This window comes from Mustela nigripes, chromosome 8 (assembly GCF_022355385.1).
Source record: "Mustela nigripes isolate SB6536 chromosome 8, MUSNIG.SB6536, whole genome shotgun sequence".
NCBI lineage: Eukaryota > Metazoa > Chordata > Mammalia > Carnivora > Mustelidae > Mustela > Mustela nigripes.
This window is the reverse complement of record NC_081564.1, coordinates 21,994,146-22,017,949: the sequence shown is the minus strand read 5'-3', so window position 1 is coordinate 22,017,949 and position 23,804 is coordinate 21,994,146. Positions and strand designations below refer to the sequence as shown.

The 23,804-nt window shown below is 49.4% G+C and overlaps 2 protein-coding genes across 3 annotated transcripts in view; both read left to right on the top strand.

The window, feature by feature from the left end:
- The first annotated feature begins 6,820 nt into the window (after positions 1-6,820).
- Positions 6,821-21,631, top strand: NIPSNAP1 (nipsnap homolog 1). Its single transcript, XM_059408778.1, has 10 exons — positions 6,821-6,961; positions 14,049-14,176; positions 14,373-14,418; positions 14,680-14,774; positions 16,645-16,715; positions 16,863-17,003; positions 17,299-17,330; positions 17,699-17,793; positions 19,138-19,221; positions 20,481-21,631. The coding sequence occupies exons 1-10, from the start codon at positions 6,870-6,872 to the stop codon at positions 20,543-20,545; spliced, it is 849 nt and encodes a 282-aa protein (XP_059264761.1). The 5' UTR covers positions 6,821-6,869; the 3' UTR covers positions 20,546-21,631.
- A 770-nt stretch (positions 21,632-22,401) lies between these two features.
- Positions 22,402-23,804, top strand: part of THOC5 (THO complex subunit 5) — a 35,216-nt gene continuing 33,813 nt past the window's right edge. The window contains exon 1 of one of the 2 annotated variants that reach the window (XM_059408775.1): positions 22,402-22,639. The gene's annotated coding sequence lies outside the window, so the exon portion shown is untranslated. The remainder of the gene's footprint in view (positions 22,640-23,804) is intronic. The other variant, XM_059408776.1, reaches the window with a different exon arrangement.

Below are 23,804 nucleotides of genomic sequence, written 5' to 3'. Positions count from 1 at the left end.
CATGTTGGATGAGGACCCTCCCTAAAGACCTCATTTTAACCTGATTACCTCTGTAAAGACCTTATTTCTAAATAAGGTCACATTCTGAGGGCCTGGGAGTGGGACTTCAATATCTCTTATTTAGGGGGCATGAATGGGTAAACACTCTTATGTTTCTCCTTTACTGTCACTCTCCCTATGCTTCTGACACTAAATCTGGGGCTTTTCCACACCAGGACACCAGCTGGATGTCCCACAATTCAATTCAATTCAATTCTGACACTAACTAGAGTTAACGCAGACCCTGTTGGGTAAGGACACAGTCCTATGAGACTACTCCTCGTTCAGACACCAATTCTAAGTCCTGGTTGTCATCTGTACTTCTAACTTATTGGCTACAATTTGGGGTTCTTGTGACCTCCTCCTTGGACTTGGTAATTTGCTAGAGGCTTGCAGAATTCAGGGGGAATACTTGGGTTGTTTTCTTTTTTTTTTTTAAAGATTTTATTTATTTATTTGACAGACAGAGATCACAAGCAGGCAGACAGGCAGGCAGAGAGAGGGAGAGGAGGAAGCAGGCTCCCTGCAGAGCAGAGAGCCCGATGCGGGACTCGATCCCAGGACCCGAGATCATGACCTGAGCCAAAGGCAGCAGCTTAACCCACTGAGCCACCCAGGCGCCCCTTGGGTTGTTTTCTTATATAATAAAGGATACAGATGAACAGCAAAATGAAGAAGTATATAGGGAAAAGTTAAGAAGGATCCAGGGAGCAAGAATTTCTGTTTCCACAGAGTTGGGGATATATGGATATGTTCACCAAGCTGGAGGCTCTCCTAACCCCTACTTTTGGAGTTTTTATGGCAGTTTCATCTTGTAGGCATGTTTGGTCATTAACTCAACCTCCAGCCCCTCTCCCCTTCCAGGAAGGAGGGGGCTGGGGCTCAAAGATTCAAGTTTCTAATGATAGCTTCATCTTTCTGACAACCCACCCCCATCCAGGATCCCACAGGCATTGCCTCATTAGAACAAAAGATGTTGCTATCACCCAGAAAGTTCCAAGGGATTTAAGAGCCCTGCATCAGGAATCAGGGTCAAAGACTAAATATTTGAACAAAAGGCGCTGGTAGCACTCTTATAACTTAAGAAATAACAAGGGAGCTTTGTGCCAGGAACTGAGGATACAGATGAAACATATTTTCTATAATCTCACAGGATGCAATTCAACCCTTAAGACTCCCCTTCCAAGAGCAGGCCCAAGGAGCTGCATTTAGGCCAGTATAGCTGGGAGATCCAGGAAAGTCACATTTTCCAGGAAGGATGCCTTCTGTAAACTTCTCATGATTCAAAACTTCGTATTCCAAGACCCGTTTTCCCACCCTGGGAATGAGTGTAAAGTCGGTGATGGAATGTGCTCCCACAGTTCACTAATCTAGGACCGTCTTACTAAATATTAGTTTTTGATGCTGCTTTGTATCTTTGCAGCATTCTCTCTACCAGTGAGGACTCTTCTAAATCAACAGCAACACCTGTCCAGGAGGTGATTAAGTCTTCTTTTGTAGTGTTTTTACATATCAAGTGTCTACTCCAAAGGTATTGATCTGAATGTGTTTTTCAGCACTAGTATCTCTACTTTGTAAATGCTTGGATGATGTTGTTACAGCTTTTTCAAGTGGTTTGTAGGGGCACGTGGGTGGCTTAGTCATGAAGTGTCTGCCTTTGGCTCAGGTCATGATCTCAGCGTCCTCGGATGGAGCTCCGCAACAGGCTCGCTGATCAATGGGAAGCCTGCTTCTCCCTCTCCCACACCCCTGCTTGTGTTCCCAACCCCAGGTCTCTCTCTGTCAAATGAATAAGTAAAAATCTTAAAAGAAAATAAAGTGGTTTGTAATGACCGTTATGGCAAAAATAACAGTTTAATGGGCACAAAAACAGTTGCTAGAGTCCAAGACATGTTAACAACAGTGTGATTTGCTCCATAAGGGCGCACAAGGTGGTGATTTGTTTCACCACCACACCCCCCGCCCCCACCTCCCACCCCCCCGCCCCCGCTGAAGTGGCGCCTCCTTGTGGCAGCAGCATAAACAGTTTTTCATTCATTCTATTCCCCGTGGCTTTGATGTTGTTCAATATCTAAGGAGTAAAAATGTTTTCTTTTTCTGGCATATGTGTGATTTCCAATTTACACATGGAGTGGCATTTTGTTAACATTTTTGTGGCACTGTGTCAGAGTCACATAATTCCTATCTGCATATGATGGCTAGAAATTGGCAGTGTGGCTCGTGCCCTCGATGAAACATAAAAGCTTTCTTATACCTGTCCTTCCTGTTTGGGGTCCCATAGGAGCTAGGGGATGCAGTTCTCAGAGAGCAGTTGGGCCTGAGCAAGAAGCCCATCAATAAGGAAGAGGTGACACTGCCACAGCTGGGTAATTTGTCTCTGCTCTTCTGCAGCCCATTTGGTGATGATGTATTTGTCTCAGAGAATAGATGATGGCAGGTTTGTTCATATTTTACACTTATGAACCTGCCTGTTCCTCTCCGCCTGCCTCTGCCCATTTGTCTTTGTCCCTTGCTCCTCTCATTTTATTTCACAGATTGGGCAGCAGGCCTTGGCCATGAGTTATGAAGGTGGATTCTGTGAGGGCAGCTTTGGGAAAGGAAGGAGGAGAAGAGATGGGTCAGCTCTCTGCAGAGAGGGGAAGGATGGACAGGTCTGGGAGACAGAGATGTCACAGACTCGATGGTGGGCAAGAAGGGAACTCAGAGAGGAAGAGGAGGGAGAGATCCTAGGACAGAAGACAAGGATACTAGGGTGGCCTGCTCACAAGAGGACAGTTTGGAATGCTAGGTCCAGTCCCAATAATTAATTTGGGCCTAGTACAAAACCTAATCACAGTAGCCATCCTCCCAGGTTGCCCCCATGACTCTTGCATCTTGATATTTATACCCTTGTAAAACCCCCTCCCACACTGAGCAGGACTGACATGCGTAACCAATACGACAGGCAGAAATGAAAAGTGCGATTTCCAAGGTCACAAGAGTCCTTGAAGGTTCCACTTAAATCTCTCTTGGACCACTTGGTTTAGGGGAAGCCCGCTGCTATGTAGTAAAGATACCCAAGCAGTGTCTAGAGAAGTCTATGGTCAACAACCAGCACTCACTTGTCAGGTGTGTGAACAGCCTACTTGGAAGCAGATCCCATAGCCCGAGTCAAGCCTTCAGATGACCACAGTGCGAGCTGACACACATACATATTTAACAAATACATATTAGTTTATTTATTTATTTAAATAACCCCTATACCCAAGGTGGGGCCCAAACTCACAAATCCAAGGCCAAGAGGCCATGCTCTTCCAGTTGAGCCAGCCAGCTGCCCCAACAAGCTGACATCTTGTAGGCTGACACTGCACCTTTGTGGGAGATGCTGAGCCAGAACCACCAGCCCAGCTAACTACTCAATTCTGAATTATTTCTGACCCATTTGGAACCATGTGTGATAATAATTGTTTATTATTATCACACATGGGAGGGGGTTTTACAAGGGTATAAATATCAAGATGCTAGATTTTGGGGGTGATTTATTCCACAGTAATTAGAAATGGTCTAATTCCTTATTTGTAGAATTGTTGCCCAACATCTACCTGGTTTGCTGCCCAGAATGCCCAGTCCGTGGGTCAGGAACTCACTCCCATCAACTGCTCAGTTAACCAGCACTGCATGTCACTGAATGTCACAAAGAGAAACCCTGTGCACCACTCCTTCAAGCAAGGTAAATGGAGTTAGTTAAGCAAGGAAAAGATTCTGGGATGAAGTGGGCATGTGTTATGAAGAGAGGGATGGGCGCCTGGGTGGCTCAGTGGGTTAAGGCCTCTGCCTTCAGCTCAGGTCATGATCTCAGGGTCCTGGGATTGAGCCCCACATCGGGCTCTCTGCTCAGCAGGGAGCCTCCTTCTGTCTCTCTCTCTCTCTCTCTGCCTGCCTCTCGGCCTACTTGTGATCTCTGTCTGTCAAATAAATAAAATCTTTAAAAAAAGAGAGAGAGAGAGAGAGAGAGAAGGATAGGGCCACAATTGGGATGACCAAATCTCCTGGTTTTCCTGGGATGGAGGGGTTTCCTAAATGGAGGTCTTCCAGTGCAAAAACTGGGAAAGTCTAGGGTAAACTGGAATCAGTTGGTCATCCTAGCTGGGGTTGGGGTTGGGGTCTCGAAGCTGTACTTCCAGTCAGCTCCCACGCTGTGGTTCATAGGATGTGGGGAAGAAGATCTATCTCCCATCTCTCCTGGTCTGGGGTGGGAGATGCTCCTGGAACAACCTACTGTTATCTTCTTGCCTCACTTAAGTGGATGGAGATGGGGAAACCCTCTTGGAAATGTCAGACCAGTGTGAGGAGGCTACAGGTCAGCCCTCCTTCTTGCCAGCAGATGTGGCCAGAAACATCTGGAATTTGGTGAAGACTCACCCTAGACCAGGAGGGCCAGCCCCTTCCTGTCCACGGGTTCTGGCTTCCCATGGTTTCATTACCAAATGCCCTCTACCGCTTGGCCAATGTATTGCTCTGTAGTCTCCCTTGGCATAATTCAGTCATAGGTCACCAAGGCTGCCCCCTCCATCATTTGAGAGCTATTCTTTGTACTCGGTGATAAGTTGGCTCCACATAATCTCTACCCTTTGATTATATATGATTGTGCTAAACATTTCTAACCTGTTTCAGCCTGGCACCCTTTTCACATACTATGCTCACATTGCTCTCTCTGCCCAAGTTTCCCCTTGCCCTGCTCCCTTCTCCTGCAAACTCTCTCCACTTATCCTTTCAACCATAGGTTCAAAGTCAGGCCCCCTGGGAGGCCCGTTGGGACTCCATTTCTGCCTCTCCATGTCTACCACACTCAGAGCCTAAGGGAAGGAAAAGTTCTACCACATGACGCAAGTGACATCCCATTTGTTTCACCTCCATCTACCCATCTGGGCTTTTCCTGAGTGACTGGGACTGGGGAGCTTCTGATCACACCAGCTTCCAGAAGGGGAAGTTTATTTCCTTTTGGTCCTTTGGATAAACCCAAAGAGCCAAGGGGCACAGCTATGTCCGAGTTCTTCGTCTTTGTTTTCGTTTTGTTTTTGTAATTTTTTTTTTTAAGATTTTATTTATTTGACAGAGAGAGAGAGAGAGAGAGAAAGCCCGTGCACAAGCCAGGGGAGCAGCAGGCAGAGGCAGAGGGAGAAGCAGGCTCTCTGCTGAGCAAGATGCACGATGGGGGCACCATCCCAGGATCCTGGGATCATGACCTGAGTCTATGGCAAACACTTAACCAACTGAGCCACGCAGGTGCCCCTCGTGCTCTTCTTTGGTAACACAGAGAGAAGGCCTCAGACTCACAGCCTTCTGCCCTAGCTATAAGGCAGTGGTCACAGTGCTGTGTCCACAACATAATTTCGATGGTTCTGCCTGTTTATGACAGGTTTTCCATTTATCATGAGATTATAGTTTCCTTTTTAAATAAATCACAGATATATGTTCTTTTAGAAAGCAGAGGGGAAAAAATTACAGTGCAAGCCTCACTTCCTTATAGAAGTCATTACTGACCCTCAAGTGTATATAGGATGATCTCCCTTTTCCTCTTCCCCACCCATTGTTAAGTCCTCACAGACTCCCATATTTCTCCCTAGTCTGCACTGTAACTGACAAAATACTTTTGTATATATTTTTCACTTATTTAGTAAATATTTAATGTATATCAGGCAGGAGAAGTGAGGGGAGAGCAGCCTAAGGCATCTGTCCTGAAGGGGCTCAAAGTCAGTGATTTTGTCTCCCTTACCAGATCTCGAGTCCCAAAAGGGCTGGGGGCTTGTTTGTCCTATCCATCTTTAGTGTCTCAGAGCCTAACACAGAGCCAGGCTGACTCAGTATTTGCTGAAGGAGTAACAAAATTAATGCCTGCCCTCCACCCCCCTTGCCGAGTGTAGAGAAGGGGGCCAACGGTCAGTGGGTGGATATTCTTTCAGGGGTATGTATGCAAGTATCCATGCATGCACCCAGGAACCTGGGCCCCTCGTGGGGTCTGCAAACTCCCTGCTCTTGCTGAGATCTGTGACCTGGGGGATTGTGGACTGAGAAAGGATTAGTTTGGAAGGCAGGCAAAAGAGCCAGGACAAGGCCAGGAGAAGGCATGGGGCCCAAGATGCCCAGGTAGAGATGGTAAAATGGGATGAAGATAGAAAAGGAAATGAAGAAAGTACTAGTGGCCCAGAGCCTAGTCCAACTGTATTCAATTGTTAAGGGTTTGTTCTTTTTTTCTTTTTTTTTTTTAGATTTTTTAATCAATTTTGAGAGACAGAGAGAGAGACAGAGACAGAGGGAGAAGCAGGCTCCCTCCCGAGCAGGGAATCCAATGCAGGACTCGACCCCAGAACCCCGGTATGAGGACCTGGGCCAAAGGCAGGCGCTTAACCATCTGCGCCATCCAGGCGCCCAAGGGTTTGTTCCTTTGATAATGTGCTAAATACTGCCCGTGGATCCTTCCTCCCCAGAAAAACGCACAACTTCAGGGGACCTACTCACTGACCCTCTGCTACTAATCTTGAGTGCCCAATTAAGAACCTGCAGTATCAATGTTCGACGCTTCCATTTTACCGAGGTGAACACTGGGGCCCAGAGTGGATAAAGGCCTTCGTCAAGGGGACAGAGCAAGTCAGTACCAGAGCTGCAGGAACTCTGAGGACAGGAAACTGTCTTCAGCCCAGCCGTTGTGGAGTTGGGGGATGTCCCGCGGCAACGCCCACCTGACTGCTCGCGGATGGAGGCGGGCTAGCTGGGTGGGGCGGGGATTAATCACGCCCCGCCCTACCTCCGGGTTCGGGGGCGGACCTTTCTCCAACCTGCGCCGCTCCAACATGGCTCCGCGGCTGTGCAGCATCTCTGCGGCGGCGCGGCGGCTGCTGGGGGGCCCGAGGCCGGGCGCCGGGGACTTTGCGGCTGCTGCGCGGTGAGAGCCGGGTGGAGGGTGGGGGAACGGCGCGCGCGCGAGTTGGGTGCAGGGGCGGGGGCCAGGGTCTGGGTTTGGGGGATGGGCAGGCTCGGGCTTGGAATCTATGGGTTAGAGGCGGGGGCAAGATATAGGCCTGGGGAGGAGCTCTCGGCAGGGAATGGGAAGGATGGGTAAGATAAGCGCAGGGTCTTTGTCCTAGTGGGTACTTGGCTCTGGGTACAGAATGAAAGATGGGGTGAATGGGAGGGGCATTTCCTGGGCCCTGGAGAGTAGGAACCGGGCAGAGAGCAGGAGTGGCTCCTTCTTTAGGCCTTTGGGATGACTGTGAAATAGCATCCACTGGGGACTTCTAGGAGAGGCAGCTCCAGCTTCGGGAAGTTCTCGGAGGAAGAGATATGGGGAGCAGTGGGGAACCCCCAAAGGCCATGGTTGCACAGACCCATTGCTCCCCAGTCCTGAACAGTATAAGTGGGGCAAAGGAGGCCTGGAAAGGGATGAGAGTTGCCCAAGGTCACTCTCTCTGGTGTCTCTGGGTCTGGACACAGGTCTCCTAACAACCAGTGCTCTTTGCACCACAACTGGTGGCCTCCTGGGAGGAGGAGGCTGGCTTGACCATGCCCTCAGCCTGGGCTTTTTTTGGGACTGAGGCAGGGCTTGACCTCCCTCACCGAGCCTGGGGTGGCCCCTCCCTCCTCTGTCTCGAGGACCCTGTACTTTCCCCATCTCCTCATCACCCTGTAGACACATTTGCCTATCTCCCCGAGTGGCGTGTCACATCACTTTTCTGTTAATCCAGCCCTTAGCACAGGGTTCAAGACAGTATGCTCAAGAACATATTGCTAATGAAGTGAAGACACCTGTCTCCCCACCTGTGGAAAGGAAGCAGGGGGCTCTCCTGTCCAGCAGCCCAGCCAGGCATGAAGCTGCAGAGTTCTGTTAGGCCTTGCCATGGGATCTCAGAGCATTGTGCAGTGTGGCTCTTGGGCTGTTGGGAAAGAGGAGCCAGACCTGCACCCCTACTCTGACTGCCCAATAACTGGGGAGAACCTTCCTAGCATGAAAAGAGCCTGGAGTTTGTCTGGCATGGGCAAATTTAACTCAGCCTGTTAGTGTGGTGACCTTGGGCAAGTCATTTGGCCTCTTGAAGTATCAGCTTCCTCATTTGTAAAACAGGAGTGATAAAATGGTATGTATGTCATAGAGCTGTTGAGGGCTAAAAAGCCACATCACATATGTGAGGCTTCTAGCTCCTGGTGAACATGCAACAGATGTTGCCCTTGTTCAGACAATTTCTGCATGAACCCCTTATGACAGCAGGGCTGAAACGGGCTTGGGGAGATCATCTTCTATGAGGCTTTTGTTTTCCAGATGAGAAAATTGAGGCTGGGGACGGGACCTCCCTTCCTCAGGGTAAAAGAATCAGTAGGTGGTAGAGCCATTTGTGTGGCAAGTGTCCAGAGGCTGCAAAAGGAGCATGGGACATAGAGGCCACCTGAAACTCCTCACTTAATTCACTTGGATGAAGCGCTGAACCGCTGTAAACCTTGGTTTCCTTTTCTGTAAAGGGGGGATGATAATCCCAGCTGGGAGTTTCTGCGGGATTGCTGTGAAGGCACTTGCGTTGATACTTACAAAATCACTCAAAAACTGCATCTGAGTTACTTATGCCCTGATCTCAGTTTGGGTACCTGGCAACATCCCCTCCTACTGACCTTTAGCTGGTCCCATATCTCCCTGGAGTCACTAGAGGGTCAAGCAGCAGCCTTTCAGGCTCTGAGGTTTGGGGGCTGCTGGGATGGAGACAGAGTGTGGGCTTTGAAGTCAGATGGATGTGGATTGGAATCCTCTTGGCCATTAATGAACCATCTTTGAATAAGGCATGGAAAACTTCATTCTTCTCAAAAACATACTGTGGGGGGGTGCCTGGGTAGCTCAGTGGGTTAAAGCCTCCACCTTCGGCTCAGGTCATGATCTTGGGGTCCTGGGATCGAGCCCCACATGGGGCTCTCTGCTCGGCGGGGAGTCTGCTTCCTCCTCTCTCTGCCTGCCTCTCTGCCTACTTGTGATCTCTGTCAAATAAATAAATAAATCTTAAACAAACAAACAAATATACTGTGAGGATTAGTTCTTAGCACATAGTAATTGTTCAATAAATAGAGTTGCTACTCTTTTTTTAAAAAGATTATTTATTTATTTATTTGTCTCAGAGAGAGAGAGAGAGAGACAGTGAGAGCACGCACAGGCAGACAGAATGGCAGGCAGAGGCAGAGGAAGAAGCAGGCTCCCTGCCGAGCAAGGAGCCCAATGTGGGACTCGATCCTAGGACACTGGGATCATGACCTGAGCTGAAGGCAGCTGCTTAACCAACTGAGCCACCCAGGCGTCCCAGAGTTGCTACTCTTGCACCAGTAATCCTGTTGATAGAACTATAGTTATTTTATTTTTATTATTATTAAGTAAGCTCTATGCCCAGCATGGGACTTGAACTCAGGGCCCTGAGATCAAAAGTCCCATGCTCCACTGACTGAGCCAGCAGGGCACTCCAGAACTTCAGTTCTTTTAGTTCTCCTGGTGTGTCTTCTCAATATACACTTCTGCAACAGTAAGCAGAAACATGGTCCCTTCCTGCAGTCAGCCATCTCTAAACAGAAGTGTATTTCAGATTGTGCCTAGAGCTGAGTTTCCTAGCATATAAATCTAGAGAACTTTCTGGAGCAATTTCATGTTGAGGGGGGCAGGGCATCAGACTGTTGATCCCTGTCGAGAGTGCAAATGTGACATCTACTGAAAAGTTCTCATCCGGGACAAACATTTGTTGAGCAATTCCCATGCCAAAAGCACTGTGCTGTGTACCATGGCAGGGGCCTGGGGGAAGACATTAACTAGTGACTTCTGGTGTGCCTGGGGAGATTAGACAGATGAAAACAATAAAAAGGCTGATGGGGAAATGTGAGGGGTGTTTTGTGGAAGGGGCTAAACTGGTCCATGTGGGGCAGCTCCTTCCCATAGATTGGGCAAAGCTGCATGGTGTTTTTCTAGGCCTAATGAGATACCAGAATCTTTGGCATTCCTGAGATGACATGGAAAAAAAAAGAGGAAAGAAATTGGGGACTGTTCAAGATCAGTGATTCTTAAACTCGAGCAGGAATCAGAATCCCTTGGTGGGCTTGTTAAAACCCAGATTGCTAGGCCCGCCCCCAGAGTTTCTGTTGCCATAGGTCTAGGATGGGGCTTGAGAATTCTTCAGGTGACATTAATGCTGTGGGTTTCAGAACCACCAGGATAGTGAATTCTGGCTCTGTGGAAAGCTTGCCAAAGTACACAAGAGCTGGAATTCCAAGTGAAGACATCCAGCCTTCGTTTTGTTTTTGTTTTTGTTTTTTGTTTTTTGTTTTTTTGTTTTTTTTTAATTTTATTTATTTGACACAGAGAGAGAGATCATAAGTAGGCAGAGAGAGAGGGGGAAGCAGGCTCCCCACCGAGCAGAGAGCCCGATGCAGGGCTCTATCCCAGGACTTCGATACCATGACCAGAGCCCAAGTTAGAGGCTTAACCCTCTGAGCTACCCAAGTGCCCCCAGCCTTCGTTTTGTACACAATGGGGAGCCACAGAAGACTTTTGAGCCAAGCAGTAATAACGTTACCAAATTGTGCTTTACAAAGACAGGTGGGCAGATTAGGAAAAGTGGGAAAAGAGTAGGAGCTTGGGGATCTGTGAGAAGTTTGGTAGGAACCGTGATACTAGCTGCACTGCCATGTGAGGCCCTTTCTCTAGAGGACCTATCCTAATGCCCCTATTTTACAGAGAAGGAATATGAAGCTCAAAGAGACGAAGCTGTGCTGAGATTAGAACCTGGATTCATCCAGAATTTGTTCTCTTAAGCACTAATTCTCCTGATGGTGGGGTGGGGGCGCGTAAGGGGTCCTGAGCCCTGCATCCACGCTCTGAGCCACCCTTTCTCTACTTACTTACCTTCCAGCTTTTATTGTCTTTAAGCAGCTTTCTGTCTTAGCTTCCCCGCTTCCCCCGCCCCACTGCCTTCATTTATTTCCCATATGCAGACTGAGCATGTGCCAGCTGTCCAGCACTGTTCCAGGCACTGGGTTACGTGGGGCAGACAAGATCCCTGTCCCTGTGGGGCTGCTTCTAATGGGCAGACGATAAACCAGGCACATAATCAAAGGAAAAAACCAAGGTATAATATGTTAGAAGGAACTATGGAAAAATAGAGCACAGGGTGAGAGGGGTTGGGGAGTTCAAGGGAAGGAGGATGTTGTGATTTCACTGAGAAAGTGAAATTTGGATTCTTGAGAATGTGAGCCTATGAACACTGCCTTAGAGTTCAGACCCTGACCTGGGATCCTGGACAGGTCCCATCTTGGGTTTTACCTGGAGAAAAGATCTTTAGAGATAGGCTACTCCAGTTTGCTCATTTGACACACGGGGAAAGAGGCCTGTAGGCATGACAGATTAGGGAGTGGGGAGAAGAGATGGGAGCCCATCAGAGCTCTGGGACCCCCTGCCATTCCCCCGGAGTGGAGAACATTCTAGCCCCCCACTCTTTCTCCAGGGGCTGGCCTCCTGGCTGTTTATCTTGGTCAATACTGATGTTAATAAATTACTCAAAGCCCAGTCCTGGAGCAAAGGTCTTGGCTGACAGTAAGTAGGAGCCACTGTTTTCCCTGCCACCACCCCTTCCAAGGGAAGCATCCCCCCCTACTTTCAAACCAAAGGTCAGATCTCTCTGCTGGTGGCTTTGTTGAAATACCTGGTTCTTCCCCGTATGTGCCTGATGCCCCCCCAGGTCAGTGCTCAAACCCAAGTTGGGGGCTGATTTAGGAGGAAAGAACTCTGGGTGGGTTCTTGCCTCAGCTCTGCCCCTGATTTACTATGTGACCTTGGGCAAGTTCCTTAAACCTCCTATTTTCAAGAGAAAATATAAAAAATGGCAATACTAATAGATATCAACACTGTGTCAACACTACATAGAGCATGTCTGAAAAGCTCATCACGGATCCCTGACAGAAGATGTCCTCAGTTGAAGTACCGAGAGCAAAGCTCCCTTACTCTGGTAGCCAGATTTCGCAGAACCACACTGATGATCAGAAGATAATCATCTTTTTGGTTTTTGTTCGTGAAACAGATACATGCACAGTGACAGAACACCTATGAATTCAGAAGCACTTAAAGTGGTTTTTTTTTTTTTTTAGCTTTACAAAGAACTATAGTGAATAAATAAAAATTTAGCCATCTCCCTTTCCCCTTTCCAAGGTAAGCAATATTAGGTTTGGGACAAATCTTCACTCATTTTTCTCCATGTTCATACAACTGTTTTGCTACTTTAAGATACTTTTTTTTATTTCATTAGTCTCGTGGCTGCTCCATATTTTGAGGAAAAAAATAATACTTTGATTTGCAAGACAATTCTTTTTATTTTAGTCATAGAAAAGGATTGAAAAAGGAGAGGACTTGTGGGCCATTAAGGCTCCCACTGCCAGGCTCCCTGGCTGGAAATCATCTAGCAGGAGACTGGTCTTCAGGCCTAACTACAAATTGTATCACTGCTGCTAAGCAAGAAGATTTAGAGCCTCTGGCAGTCTAAAAATAAGCCCTGCCCCTGCTGGGACCTTGTGTGGGAAGTATAATTCCAGCTGGCAGGATGTGCAACAGGTCCCCTGCTCTGAACAAAATTTCTTTTCTTTTCTTTTCTTTCTCTTCTTTCTCTCTCTCTTTCCCTTCCTTCCTCCCCCTTCCCTCCCTCCCTCTCTCCCTCTTTCTCTCTTTCTTTCAAAGCACCTTAGCCAGGTTCACAGGATAGACATTTGTCAATTAAGTGTGGCCTGGATGAATGAATGAATCTTGCCATGGAATGCCTTTTTACCCCCTCTATCTGCTGTTATCTGCCAAATCAACCCTGGAGATTCAGAGACTGGTCAGATCACCTCCTCTGGAGAGTTTGCCTAGATTGCCAAAGGCTTGCTGACCTAGGCTCTCCCAGATCCCTCTGGCTACAATTACGTTTCAAAGCCTGCTTCTTGCAGTGGACTGTGACTTCCTCAAGGACAAAGTTTATTTTTCTTTGGCTTTCCATTTGTGGAGGCTGGGAAGGGGTCACAAGCCAAGTGGAGTGTGAGCCCTGGAGAGGACAGTGAGTATAGGCTTCTGCCAGAGGGAACAGAAATTACAAATAAAGCACTGAGGAAGAGAGTCTGGTATGTTCGGGGAGGAGCAGATCTGGATAGTAGAGTACACAGGTTGGGCGGAGGGGACAGCAAGGAAGGCTGGTAAGATCAGACGGGCTGTTAGGGATTTTGAAAATCTGGCAAGGTGGGTTTGGGGTTGAGCCTCTTGTCAGAGGGCTGCAAATATGTGCCCCAGGTGGAGAGGATGTGGCAGATAAAGGGAGACTGGAGAGAGGTGGGAGGTAGGGCTGCTTTTTCTGGCCTCCTGAGGCCCTTGCAAAGCTTTAAGAAGCAAATTGGGCAACCATGATCTTGAAAAGGGACCACTCTGCTCGGCTGGCTCCAGTGATGTTTTTGTTTTGTTTTGTTTTTTAAAGTTTTTTTAAAAAAGATTTTTATTTATTTATTTGGCAGACAGAGATTACAAGTAGGCGGAGGAGATAGGCAGAAAGAGAGGAGGAAGCAGGCTCCCCGTCGAGCAGAGAGCCTGATGTGGGGCTCGATCCCAGGACCCTGGGACCATGACCCAAGCCGAAGGCAAAGGCTTTAACCCACTGAGCCACCCAGGCACCCCTGTTTTTTAAAGATTTTATTTTATTTATTTGACAGAGAGAAAGACAGCAAGAGAGGGAACATAGCAGGGGGAGCAGGAGAGGAAGAAGCAGACTCCCCACTGAGCGGGGATGGAATCAGGCAGGACCTGAGCCAAAGGCAGCCGCTTAACGACTAAGCCACCCAGGCGCCCTCCAATGATGTTTTACACCCTGGAGCCGCCGCTGGATTCCATGGCCCCGTTCCTAGAGATGTGGGTCATCCGGCTATCTGAGGGATGGGGAGCAGGATATCTGAGCAGGTGGAAGAGCCAGGGCTATCCCCACCTCTTTTTGTCCTCTGCCCTGCAGCTTCTATTCCAAGGACAATGAAAGTAGCTGGTTCCGCTCCCTCTTTGTGCACAAAGTGGATCCCCGGAAGGATGCCCACTCCACCCTGCTATCCAAGAAGGAGACCAGCAACCTCTACAAGATCCAGTGTGAGTGGCTGCTGAGGCAATCCGCCCTCCCAGAACCTCCAGGGGGCATGTGAGGCTTCCGCTGGGACACGAGAAGGGCTGGGACGTCCTGAGCTCTCCTGGGAGTCCTGCCCCTTGGGGGACAACCTCCCATCCCACCTCCCCACAGGAACACAAGCCCCTTGCTTCACCTCCCACTCTCTTTCCTCTGTTGCAGTTCACAATGTGAAGCCTGAGTGTCTGGATGCCTACAACAGCCTGACGTGAGCACCCTCCTCCGTGTGCTGGTCCCACCCTCTGCTTGGGCGTGAGCCTCCGTCCCAGCCCCATTCTCCTTGCAGAAATCTAGGAGACATAGATTTCAGAGCCAAAAGTCCTAAGAATGAATTGTCCAGTCTCTGCATCTTAGAGATGGGGAGACTGAGGCCCAGCCCTGAGGGCCTGAGTTGGAACCCTTATCTCAGGGGCCCTGGTGGCTGGTGCGAGCCCTTCCCACCTTCTCTGTCACCCTCCCCCCACCCCAGGGAGGCTGTGCTGCCCAAGCTGCACCTGGATGAGGACTATCCCTGCTCGCTCGTGGGCAACTGGAACACATGGTACGGGGAGCAGGACCAGGCAGGTGAGGTGCCCACCTTCCCAATGCCATTGCCACCCAGCCCAGGTCTCTGGCACCCCTCATGCCTGGCCACCCTCCTCTCCCTCTCCACAGCGCCCTCCAGAGGAATCTTTCTAAATGCAGTCCTCATCAGCTCACTCCACTGCTCTTTCTTCTCAAGGGCCTAGGTGCCCTGCCTGTAACTGTTCCTGTTGGTCCTCAGTATGAGGTTTATCCCTTTTCCACCGACCAGCATTCATGGTCTTGGTAGACTTCCATCCATACAGTATTGTTGCTGTTTCCCTTGGGAAAGAGGTCTTTAAGCTCTAGGGGCAGACCATATTGCAGGTAGGAAAATCAAGGCACAGATGGAATCAGAAGGTAGGTAAGGGACAGGTCAGGGAGGGAAGGAAGAGAAGTCTGGGCTTCCAAACTGCTGGTGAGCCAGCTGCCCTCAGCTCTAGCCTGCCTGACTCACCCTTTGGAGACCTTCCTCCCTCAGCCCCAGCCAGGCTCCCAGGAATGGCAAGATTGTTTCCTTTCTTCTCTTCCCCTTTGGTTATTGGAAGGAATAGTAGTTTATGGGACTGCCATAGCAAAGTTCCAACTGCTGGGTGGCTTAAAACAACAGAAATCAATTCTTTCAAGTTCTGGAGCCCAGGAGTCTGAAATCTAGGTGTTGGCAGGGCTTTGTTCTCTCCAAAGGCTCTAGGGGAGAATCTTTTCTTGCCTTTTCCAGCTTCTGGCAGTTGCTGGAAATGTTTGGCTTTCCTGGGCTTGTCGAGGCATCCCTCCCATCTCTGACTGTTGTCACAGAGCGTTCTCCCTGTGTGCCTCTGTCTTTACATGGTGTCCTGGTGTCTGTGTCCAAATCACCGTCTTCATATGAGGACACCAGTCACTGAATTTCGGGCCCACCCAGTAGGATGGCATCTTAGCATGATCGCATCCATGAAGACTCTGTTTCCTATTCTGAGGTTCTGGGTAGGCATAGAACTTCAGGGGAAGGGGACACCATTTGACCTAGCAGCACAGAGAATTCAAACAACACAAAGAATTTTCAGTGAAAAACAGGCCTCCCTCCTTCCCATGAGCCCCCAGGCCTCAGAGGCATCTCCTGTTACAGTCTTTTGGGTCTCCATTGAGAGATGGTGCATAGCTTAACATCACTGAATATGTCCCCTTACCCCTAGACAGATGTGCTAGCGCACTGTGCGTCCTTTTGTGGTCCTTGTTTTGTTTTGAATTCACTGTTCTAGAATGTTCCATCTTAGCTTATCAGATCTACTGGCCCCTTTTTTTAAGATTTTATTTATTTATTTGACAGAGAGAGAGATCGCAAGTAGGTAGAGAGGCAGGCAGAGAGAGAGAGGAGGAAGTAGGCTCCCTGCTGAGCAGAGAGCCTGATGCGGGGCTTGATCCTAGGACCCTGAGATCATGATGTGAGCCGAAGGCAGAGGCTTTAACCCACTGAGCCACCCAGGTGCCCCTCTACTCACCGTTTATCCAACCTATCCATCCTAAGCCTCGTGGTCAGGTTCATGTGTGCTCTTGTACTTTGGGTACAAGGACACATCTGATCCTCTTGTGCTATTTAAGGAAGGTTGGGTGGAAATGTTATTCCCATTTTTAAGATGAGGACGTCGAGCCTGGAGGGGGTCAAAGGCCACCTGGCAGACCTGGAGCTCAAACTCAGGCCTTCTGGGTTTGTGTCTGGGGTTATCCCCTGCCCAGCGCCATCTAGGGCAAAGGGAACTCAAGAGAGTCCTGGGGCTAAGGAGACCTAGCTGGAGACTGCCCCATTTCATATGCCCTTAGCTGGCCTTGGGGTATGCAGGGCAGAGTCCCGGCAGCCCTCTGACCTGTACCTCCTGTTTTCTCCCCCATGTAACAGTACACCTGTGGCGATTCTCAGGTGGCTACCCAGCCCTCATGGACTGCATGAACAAGCTCAAAAGCAACAAGGTATGTTGGCCTCTGCTCCACAAACCTCTCTGAACACTGGCTCTGGCTCAGCCCTGTGCCGGGGGCTGCCAGCACTACCCCATGGGGACAGCCGCTTGGGAGGGGGTGCTCTTCATGGTCATCACGGCCAGACTGCCGTGCCCGCAGGAGTACCTGGAGTTCCGAAAGGAGCGGAGCCAGATGCTGCTGTCCAGGAGAAACCAGATGCTCCTTGAGTTCAGCTTCTGGAACGAGCCACAGCCCAGAGCAGGCCCCAACATCTATGAGCTGAGGACATACAAGCTCAAGGTGCCTCCCCCCACTGGATCCCTGCATGCCTCCCGTTTTCCCTGCTGTGGTACCCTGACCTGGGGAGAGGGGGGTCCTGTGCCCAGCACCTAGACTGGTGCTTCTGGCCTCTCCCTCCCTATGCACTCACACTTATGTGCACACATGCACACCCAGGTGTGAGCCAGGGCCCCTGAATGAGGACAAGTAGCCCCTGGGGCTGGGGAGACAGGACAGTTTGCCATCTCCACCTAGCTTGACATTTGGAATCTGAGATGGGGGCTCATTTCCATTCTTTGTTCTGGTTCTCTTTCAGCCAGGAACAATGATTGAGTGGGGGAACAACTGGTGAGTGGGAGTGCCAGGGGTTGGGGGACCCTGCCTACCTGTCCTGCCCAGTTCCCTGGCATGCCGCCTTTCCCAGGGCCACATGGCAGGGAGCCTGGCATCCTTTGCCCCTCATGGATCCAGAAGAAGGATCCAGCCAGGAGGTGAGGACCTCCTAGAGGATTGTGAGGCCTCCCCTAGTGGCGGAATATCCAGCCCCTGGTTGTACCTTTGTTACCCACTTCCCTGATCATCTCTGAGAGCTGAGGGTCCTACCTCTGGCTCCTCCTTTGGGGAGGAGTGTGGCTGAGAAATCAGCCGAGGGACACCTCAGAGGGCCTTTTGCACTGGCCCCAGCTTCTGTTTGACACTCTTCTTGCCATCCCTAGGGCTCGGGCCATCAAGTACCGGCAAGAGAACCAGGAGGCAGTGGGCGGCTTCTTCTCGCAAATAGGAGAGCTCTACGTTGTGCATCATCTCTGGGGTAGGCTGAGGACCCTCCAGGGGCCCTCTGCTAGCCCATTTCCCCACTGTCACTCTGTATAGACAATGCAAATACATTAGTGCCCTTCTGGAGTTTGTGTTCTAGTAGGGAGAGATACCACCTCAGGCATAAACTAACACAGAAACATAATTTCCAATTACTACAATTAATAAAAAGACAGGGGAAAAATGATAAAGAAATACATGGGAATGGTTTGGATAGACAAAGACAGCCTCTCTGAGGAGGTAAAATGTTTACTAAGCTAAAGGATGAGAAGGAGCCAGCTTGTGAATTGCCAGGGAAGGGCATTCTAAGTAGAGGGGACATGTGCAAAGGCCCTGAGGTGGGGAAAAGGCCTTTGAAGAGTACAGAGGAGGCCAGTGTGGAGAGAGTGAAGAGTGTGAGGATATAGGGACATACCAGATCAGGCTGGGCCTTGCAGGCTGTGGGGATGCGTTGGGATTTATCCTAAGTGCAACAGGGGACTGATGTAGCATTTTAAGCAGCATGACATGACCTGATTTGTCAAGCAGGATTCCTCTGCTTGCCATGTGCTTTGCCAAGAATGCTTTGTAGGGGAGCAAGAGAGGAAGTGGGGCATCAGGAGATGGTTAAACTTTTTCAGGCAGATGAGTTTGGGAGGATGGTGGCCTGGCCTAATGTGGTGGCAGTGAGGATGCTGAAAAGGCCACAGATAGATTCATTAGTCTGGAGGTGGAACCAGTGGGCCTTGTGGATGAGTTGTCTATGTGGGGCGAGGCAGGGAGAAAACTAGATTCTTTTTTTTTTTTTTTTTTTAATTTATTTGACAGAGAGAGAGATCACAAGTAGGCAGAGAGAGGAGAAGGCAGGCTCCCTGCTGAGCAGAGAACCCAATGCGGGGCTTGATCCCAGGACCCTGAACTGAGATCATGACCTGAGACAAAGGCAGATGCTTAGCCATCGGAGCCACCCAGGTGCCCCAGAACTCCAGATTCTTGCTTGAGCAGCTGTGTGTCTTTTACTGAGACCCTAGGTGGACCAGGTTGAAGGGGTCAAGAGTGTAATTTTGGCCCCCGGAAATGTTGCATTTGAGATGCTGACACATCCAAGTGGAGACGTCAAGTGGGCACTGGATACATGGGTACGGAGCAGAAGAAGAGTTCTGGGCTGGAAATAGAAAGTTGGGAGTTGTCAACAAATGTACTGATGGAATGAGATTGTCAAAGCAGACAGTGTTGGCTAACAGTTCGAGACTGGGAAGAGACAGAGGGACAGGGTTTGGGGTAATGATAGGAGGGCCCTGTGCTAGGTATAAGATCAGATCCTCTATTTCCCCGGAATGAGCCAATGCGTTTCCCACAGCCTATAAAGACCTGCAGTCTCGGGAAGAGACTCGAAATGCTGCCTGGAGGAAGAGGGGCTGGGACGAAAATGTCTACTACACAGGTGAGTGCTTCCTCTGAGGGGTCAGTCTAGCCCTTGGAGGTCATCTGCCCAGAGCCTAATCTGAGGATAGAATCCCCTCTGCAAGGGGATCAAGCCACACTTGATTACCTCCAGTGACGGGGAACTTACTCTGAAGACAATGAGTGGGTTTCTATCTGGTGGCGCGCTCCACATGATCTAGGCAGTGGGTCTAGGAAGGTGCTCGCAGTGATGAAAACACAGGTAGTCCCCAGGCACTGTGACCTCAAGCGTGGTTCTTCACCATACCAAGGCTGTTTCTTCATCTGTAAGATGGTGACAGTGGTAGCGCCTCCCTCAGAGAGCTGAAGAGAAGATTCTAGGAGCTAAGTTAGGAAAAGTGCTTCACCCGGACCGGCACAGAGGAAGTACACAGCGCATTTTTTTGAGAAGTTTTCGTTGTCTTGTGTTTGCCACCGTGCTGGGACCCATGAGAACCGCTTGGAGTCAGTGGGTGTTGACTGCAGTGGGTGGGTGGCTAGAGGACACAGAATGAACAGGAGCTCCTTGAGGAGCTTACAGTTAAGTGTCTGCACTTACCAGCTGGTGCGGGGGAGAATGCTTCCTGAAGGAGTTAGTGGGAGCCTCACTCTTGAAAGCGTGATGTTGAACGATCGTATCAGGATCTCCTGGAAGCTTATTAGAAATGCCGACTCTCAACTCCCACCCCATTTGCTGAATCAGAATCTGCACTTTAACAAGAGCTGTGGGTAATTTGTATGTGTGGTAATGTTTGAATAGCTCTGAGCAAGAGTAAAGAGTCTGACCTCCTGGGTGACCGTGGGCTGACCTCCTGTGGGCTGCAGCCTCCCCATATGTAAAGTGAATAATTTGAACTAAATCAGTATTTTTCAAATCTTAGCCCCTTGAAGGACACGCTCTTAGCTTTTGTCCTACCGGTATACTAGGGCTATAATTATTTTCTTGATATTTTTCTTTAAATCCTCCTACTTTCTTCTCCACCTAGCTTTGTCCTAAGCAATATTATCTGTGAAATCACTTTTTGCTATGCTACTTATTCTTTCACATCATAGAAACATAAATAGATAATAATGAATATTAAAAAATGTTGTATCTCAGCGACACCCAAGTCCCCTCATATCCCACAGTTGGCTGCTCTCCATTCTAGGAGGGCAGAGGGGCTTTCCCCACCTCAGCATCCCAGGCCTACTCCTTCAATGTCCACTTTTGGGATTCGCTTGCTGCTGCACCCTCTGTGACCTCTGCCTCTCTTTCCACAGTCCCACTGGTGCGACACATGGAGTCTCGGATCATGATCCCATTGAAGATCTCGCCTCTCCAGTGATGCTGCCTCTGCCTCCTTCCCCTTCTCCCTCAGGGCAGCCATGACAGCAGAGCTCCCAGTTCTGCTGTCTTGGTTTTCTCTTGGATTTGGGAAGACTCTGGGGGTTTTTGCTCAGCTCAGACAAGGGGAAGCTAAAGGATGACAGGGTTCTGAGGACTTGCAGCTCCGCCCAGACCCTTCCCACCTTCCCTGTTCACCCCTTCCCCTGTGCTGGAAGCAGTGTTTAGTTTCTCTGAATGAAGAACAGCAACCTTTTATGTCTTCCTACATTCCCCCCTAAGATTCCTCATCTCAAAGCCACCAGTCCCCATTTATCACCATGGAAGCCCTCTGTTTAGCTTTAGTTGTGCAAAAGGTAGGATGTTGAGTGGTTAGGGAGGAGATGGGAAGGGAGGTCAGATCAGGCCTGGCTGTCTGGAATTCCCTGGTCTCCACTGGACCACTCATTTGCTGAGTAGTCTGAGCCAAGGCCCTCCTGTCAGGGAAAAGCCTAAAACTGCCTCAAAAAGAAAAGGGGAAAACTGTCAAGGTAGCACAGCTGGGGTGAGGTCCGACATATTCCACTCAGACTGGGAAAAGGGATGGGACCTGGAAAGGATCTGGGTCACGGAATAGGACATGAACCTAGAAGGTAGAATTCAGAACTTGATATGAACTGCAGAATTTGGAATCTGGAATCAGGAATACAGAACAGAGGTTATAGAAGACCACCTGGGGAGGGGTTCCTAATACAAGACAGTTGGAAAGGCTCATCTCTTTCTCCCTAGGTGAGACTGAGAACTTGACTGTTTCAGCCCTTTTGTGTAGGGAGAATCTCCTGCACTTTCTTTTTCATTCCTGCAGGCAAAGTAAAAGGCCAGGGCCTATATTCCCCTCACCCAGCATTCTTTTTCTCTCTTCATATTCTATCAGCCGAACCCCCATTCTACTGTGCCACTGGGTATCTGGAGTGGGATAGTGACTTTGGGAGGCTCCTCGGTGATCCTTACACCTCATGAACCTCTAGGTTGCTTGATTCTGTCTCCCTTTCAGAAAACTTGTGCTGGAGTCACCGATGGAACCAATTAAATATTTACTATAAACTATGATGTTTTTTCTTCATCTGCAAGGAACTTAGGTGCTAGAGGCAGAGCCACTTTCCTAGTTCCACCTGGCTAATTTACCTCCCCTGCCCTGTATTGTGTTCCCTGAGCCACAATGTTGGAGGGCCTTCCCCTAAGGCAGAAGGCATTCGGGACATCAGTGTTTCTACCTCCAGATAAGCAGAATTTACATGAAAAGTCCTGAACTCTGTAGAATTCGTGCCAGGGGTAGAAAACACTTGAGGCTGTCAAATGCTGCATTAGAATTGTGACTCTGCCCTAGGCAAATGGGGAAACCACTGATGCATCCGTGGGAAAAAAAACAAGTGTAAGAGAATTGAATACCTTCCCTGACTTGCTACCCTCAGTAGTGTGGTATGTCTGGATGAATATGACAGTGGTTAAATATACAGATTATAAAGGCAAATCCACAGGGTTTCGAGTCTTGGCACTACTACGCCCTCGTGTTATCTTGGGCATAGACACTCATTCAACTAATAGTAAGCAGAGCGCCTACTAACTGCTGGACGTTGCTTTAGGCGCTGAGAAAGGAGTAAACAAGGCAAAGAATCGGTCCCTGAAGTCTCAAGTTGCCTGGTTCTAGAGGGCAGCGCGAGGATGCTGGCCGCTGATTCCCGCCCTGAAAACCTCAGATCTGCGACAGCCGGTCGCAGCTTTCACCACGCGCCGGCGGCGGTCCCGGACCTTTGTGCTTCGCTTCCGGCCTCCGCGCCTCGCTTCCGGCCAGCCGCTCTTTCCTTCCGCTTCTCTATGGTGTGCGGGAAGACGTCTCTCAGCCGCCGGAAGTGGCTGTCTTGCGGCGGCGGGTTCGGGGCTTGGATCGGTGAGGGGGCTGCTGCGCAGCGTGCTGGTCGGAGAAACGGTGCTTGGCCCTCCGGCACTGAGGTGCAGACCTCCCGGAGGGCGTCTCCGGGCTGGGGACCGACCCGATTCTCCGTGCTCATCCTCCGGGGTCTCCAGCCGCTGAGCGCGGTGCGCTCAGTCTCTGCAGGTGAAAATACCCGCTGCTGCAGCAGCGTCGGGCCCCACAGGGTAGCCTCTAGGTGACGATGTCTATGTCGAAGGTGGTGGTGATGATAGCTCACATTTATTATGTGCTTGCGTGTGCCAGGCTGTTTTTACTAGGTTTCCGAAGTCAGGATTTCCCACAATCCAGCTTTTCGCTTCCCAACGTTGTGGGGTTTGTACAATTTACCGTTTAAGACTTTGCTAAAGGTTTTTAATCGAGTCACCTTTTACATTTTAAACGTGAGTTTCCTTTAGGAGAAAATTTTAAGTCTCTCCCCTAAATGGAGATTTGTCCTATATAGGAGATAATGATGAAAAACTAATGTATTTAACATGAAAACATTTTAAATTCTGGCTAGATTTCATTGTCTAAGGCTCTCAGAGTCCTTTTGTTAACAAAGGATCATTGTTGTTCACGGGTGTTAAAGACAAGCTAGGAAAATGAGATATTCTCCTTGAAGCAATCAGAAGTTTCTAAAAATAATTGGTAAGGGATGAACTTTCTCTTAGGTGTTCAACATTATTTCAGATTACCCATGTACCACCTAAAGCCCCAGTCATCTTCATCACCTTCCCCGGTGGAGTGCCTCCTGTGTCAATGACCACGGCAACCCCGGAGGTAGGGACTGTAATTCGCATTGGATCTGTGAGGAAGCCTGCCCAGAGAACAGTGAAGCAACTATGAGTCCCAGGACTCATAGCAGTAAAATAGAGTGGAGACTCCCAACTCTGGGCTTCTCTGACTCACTGCTGTGAGCCATTGGTTCCTTCAGTAAGCGTTTGTGACTGATTTTGGGGGGTTAGAGAGATTGTGCTGCCTACCTCGGGGCTGTGGTGACAACCAGGAGAGGTAGCAGAGGGAGGATGCTTTGTGACCCCAGTCCCATGAAGTGTAGGTTCTATTCTTTTGAGTTTTAGGGCCAACCAGAGAGTTGATGGCATTGCCCAGTGAGATGGCAGCAAGACACACTGGTGTCACAATAATGTAGTTGTCAAGAGCACTGATGTGGTGTCAGATGGACCCAAGCTTAAGCATACCAGCTGTGTGACCTTCAACACCTCGTTCGCCCTTTTTTTTTTTTTTTTGAGATTTTATTTATTTATTTGACAGAGATCACAAGTAGGCAGAGAGGCAGGCAGAGAGAGCG

What these genes read in the sequence shown, in the direction of transcription:
- NIPSNAP1 (XM_059408778.1), top strand. Translation starts at nt 6,870, where the DNA reads ATGGCTCCGCGGCTGTGCAGCATCTCTGCGGCGGCGCGGCGGCTGCTG. An exon ending in ACAAGCTCAAAAGCAACAAG is followed by an intron (nt 16,716 to 16,862) that starts GTATGTTGGCCT and finishes CCGTGCCCGCAG; the next exon opens with GAGTACCTGGAGTTCCGAAA. An exon ending in CGAAAATGTCTACTACACAG is followed by an intron (nt 19,222 to 20,480) that starts GTGAGTGCTTCC and finishes CTCTTTCCACAG; the next exon opens with TCCCACTGGTGCGACACATG.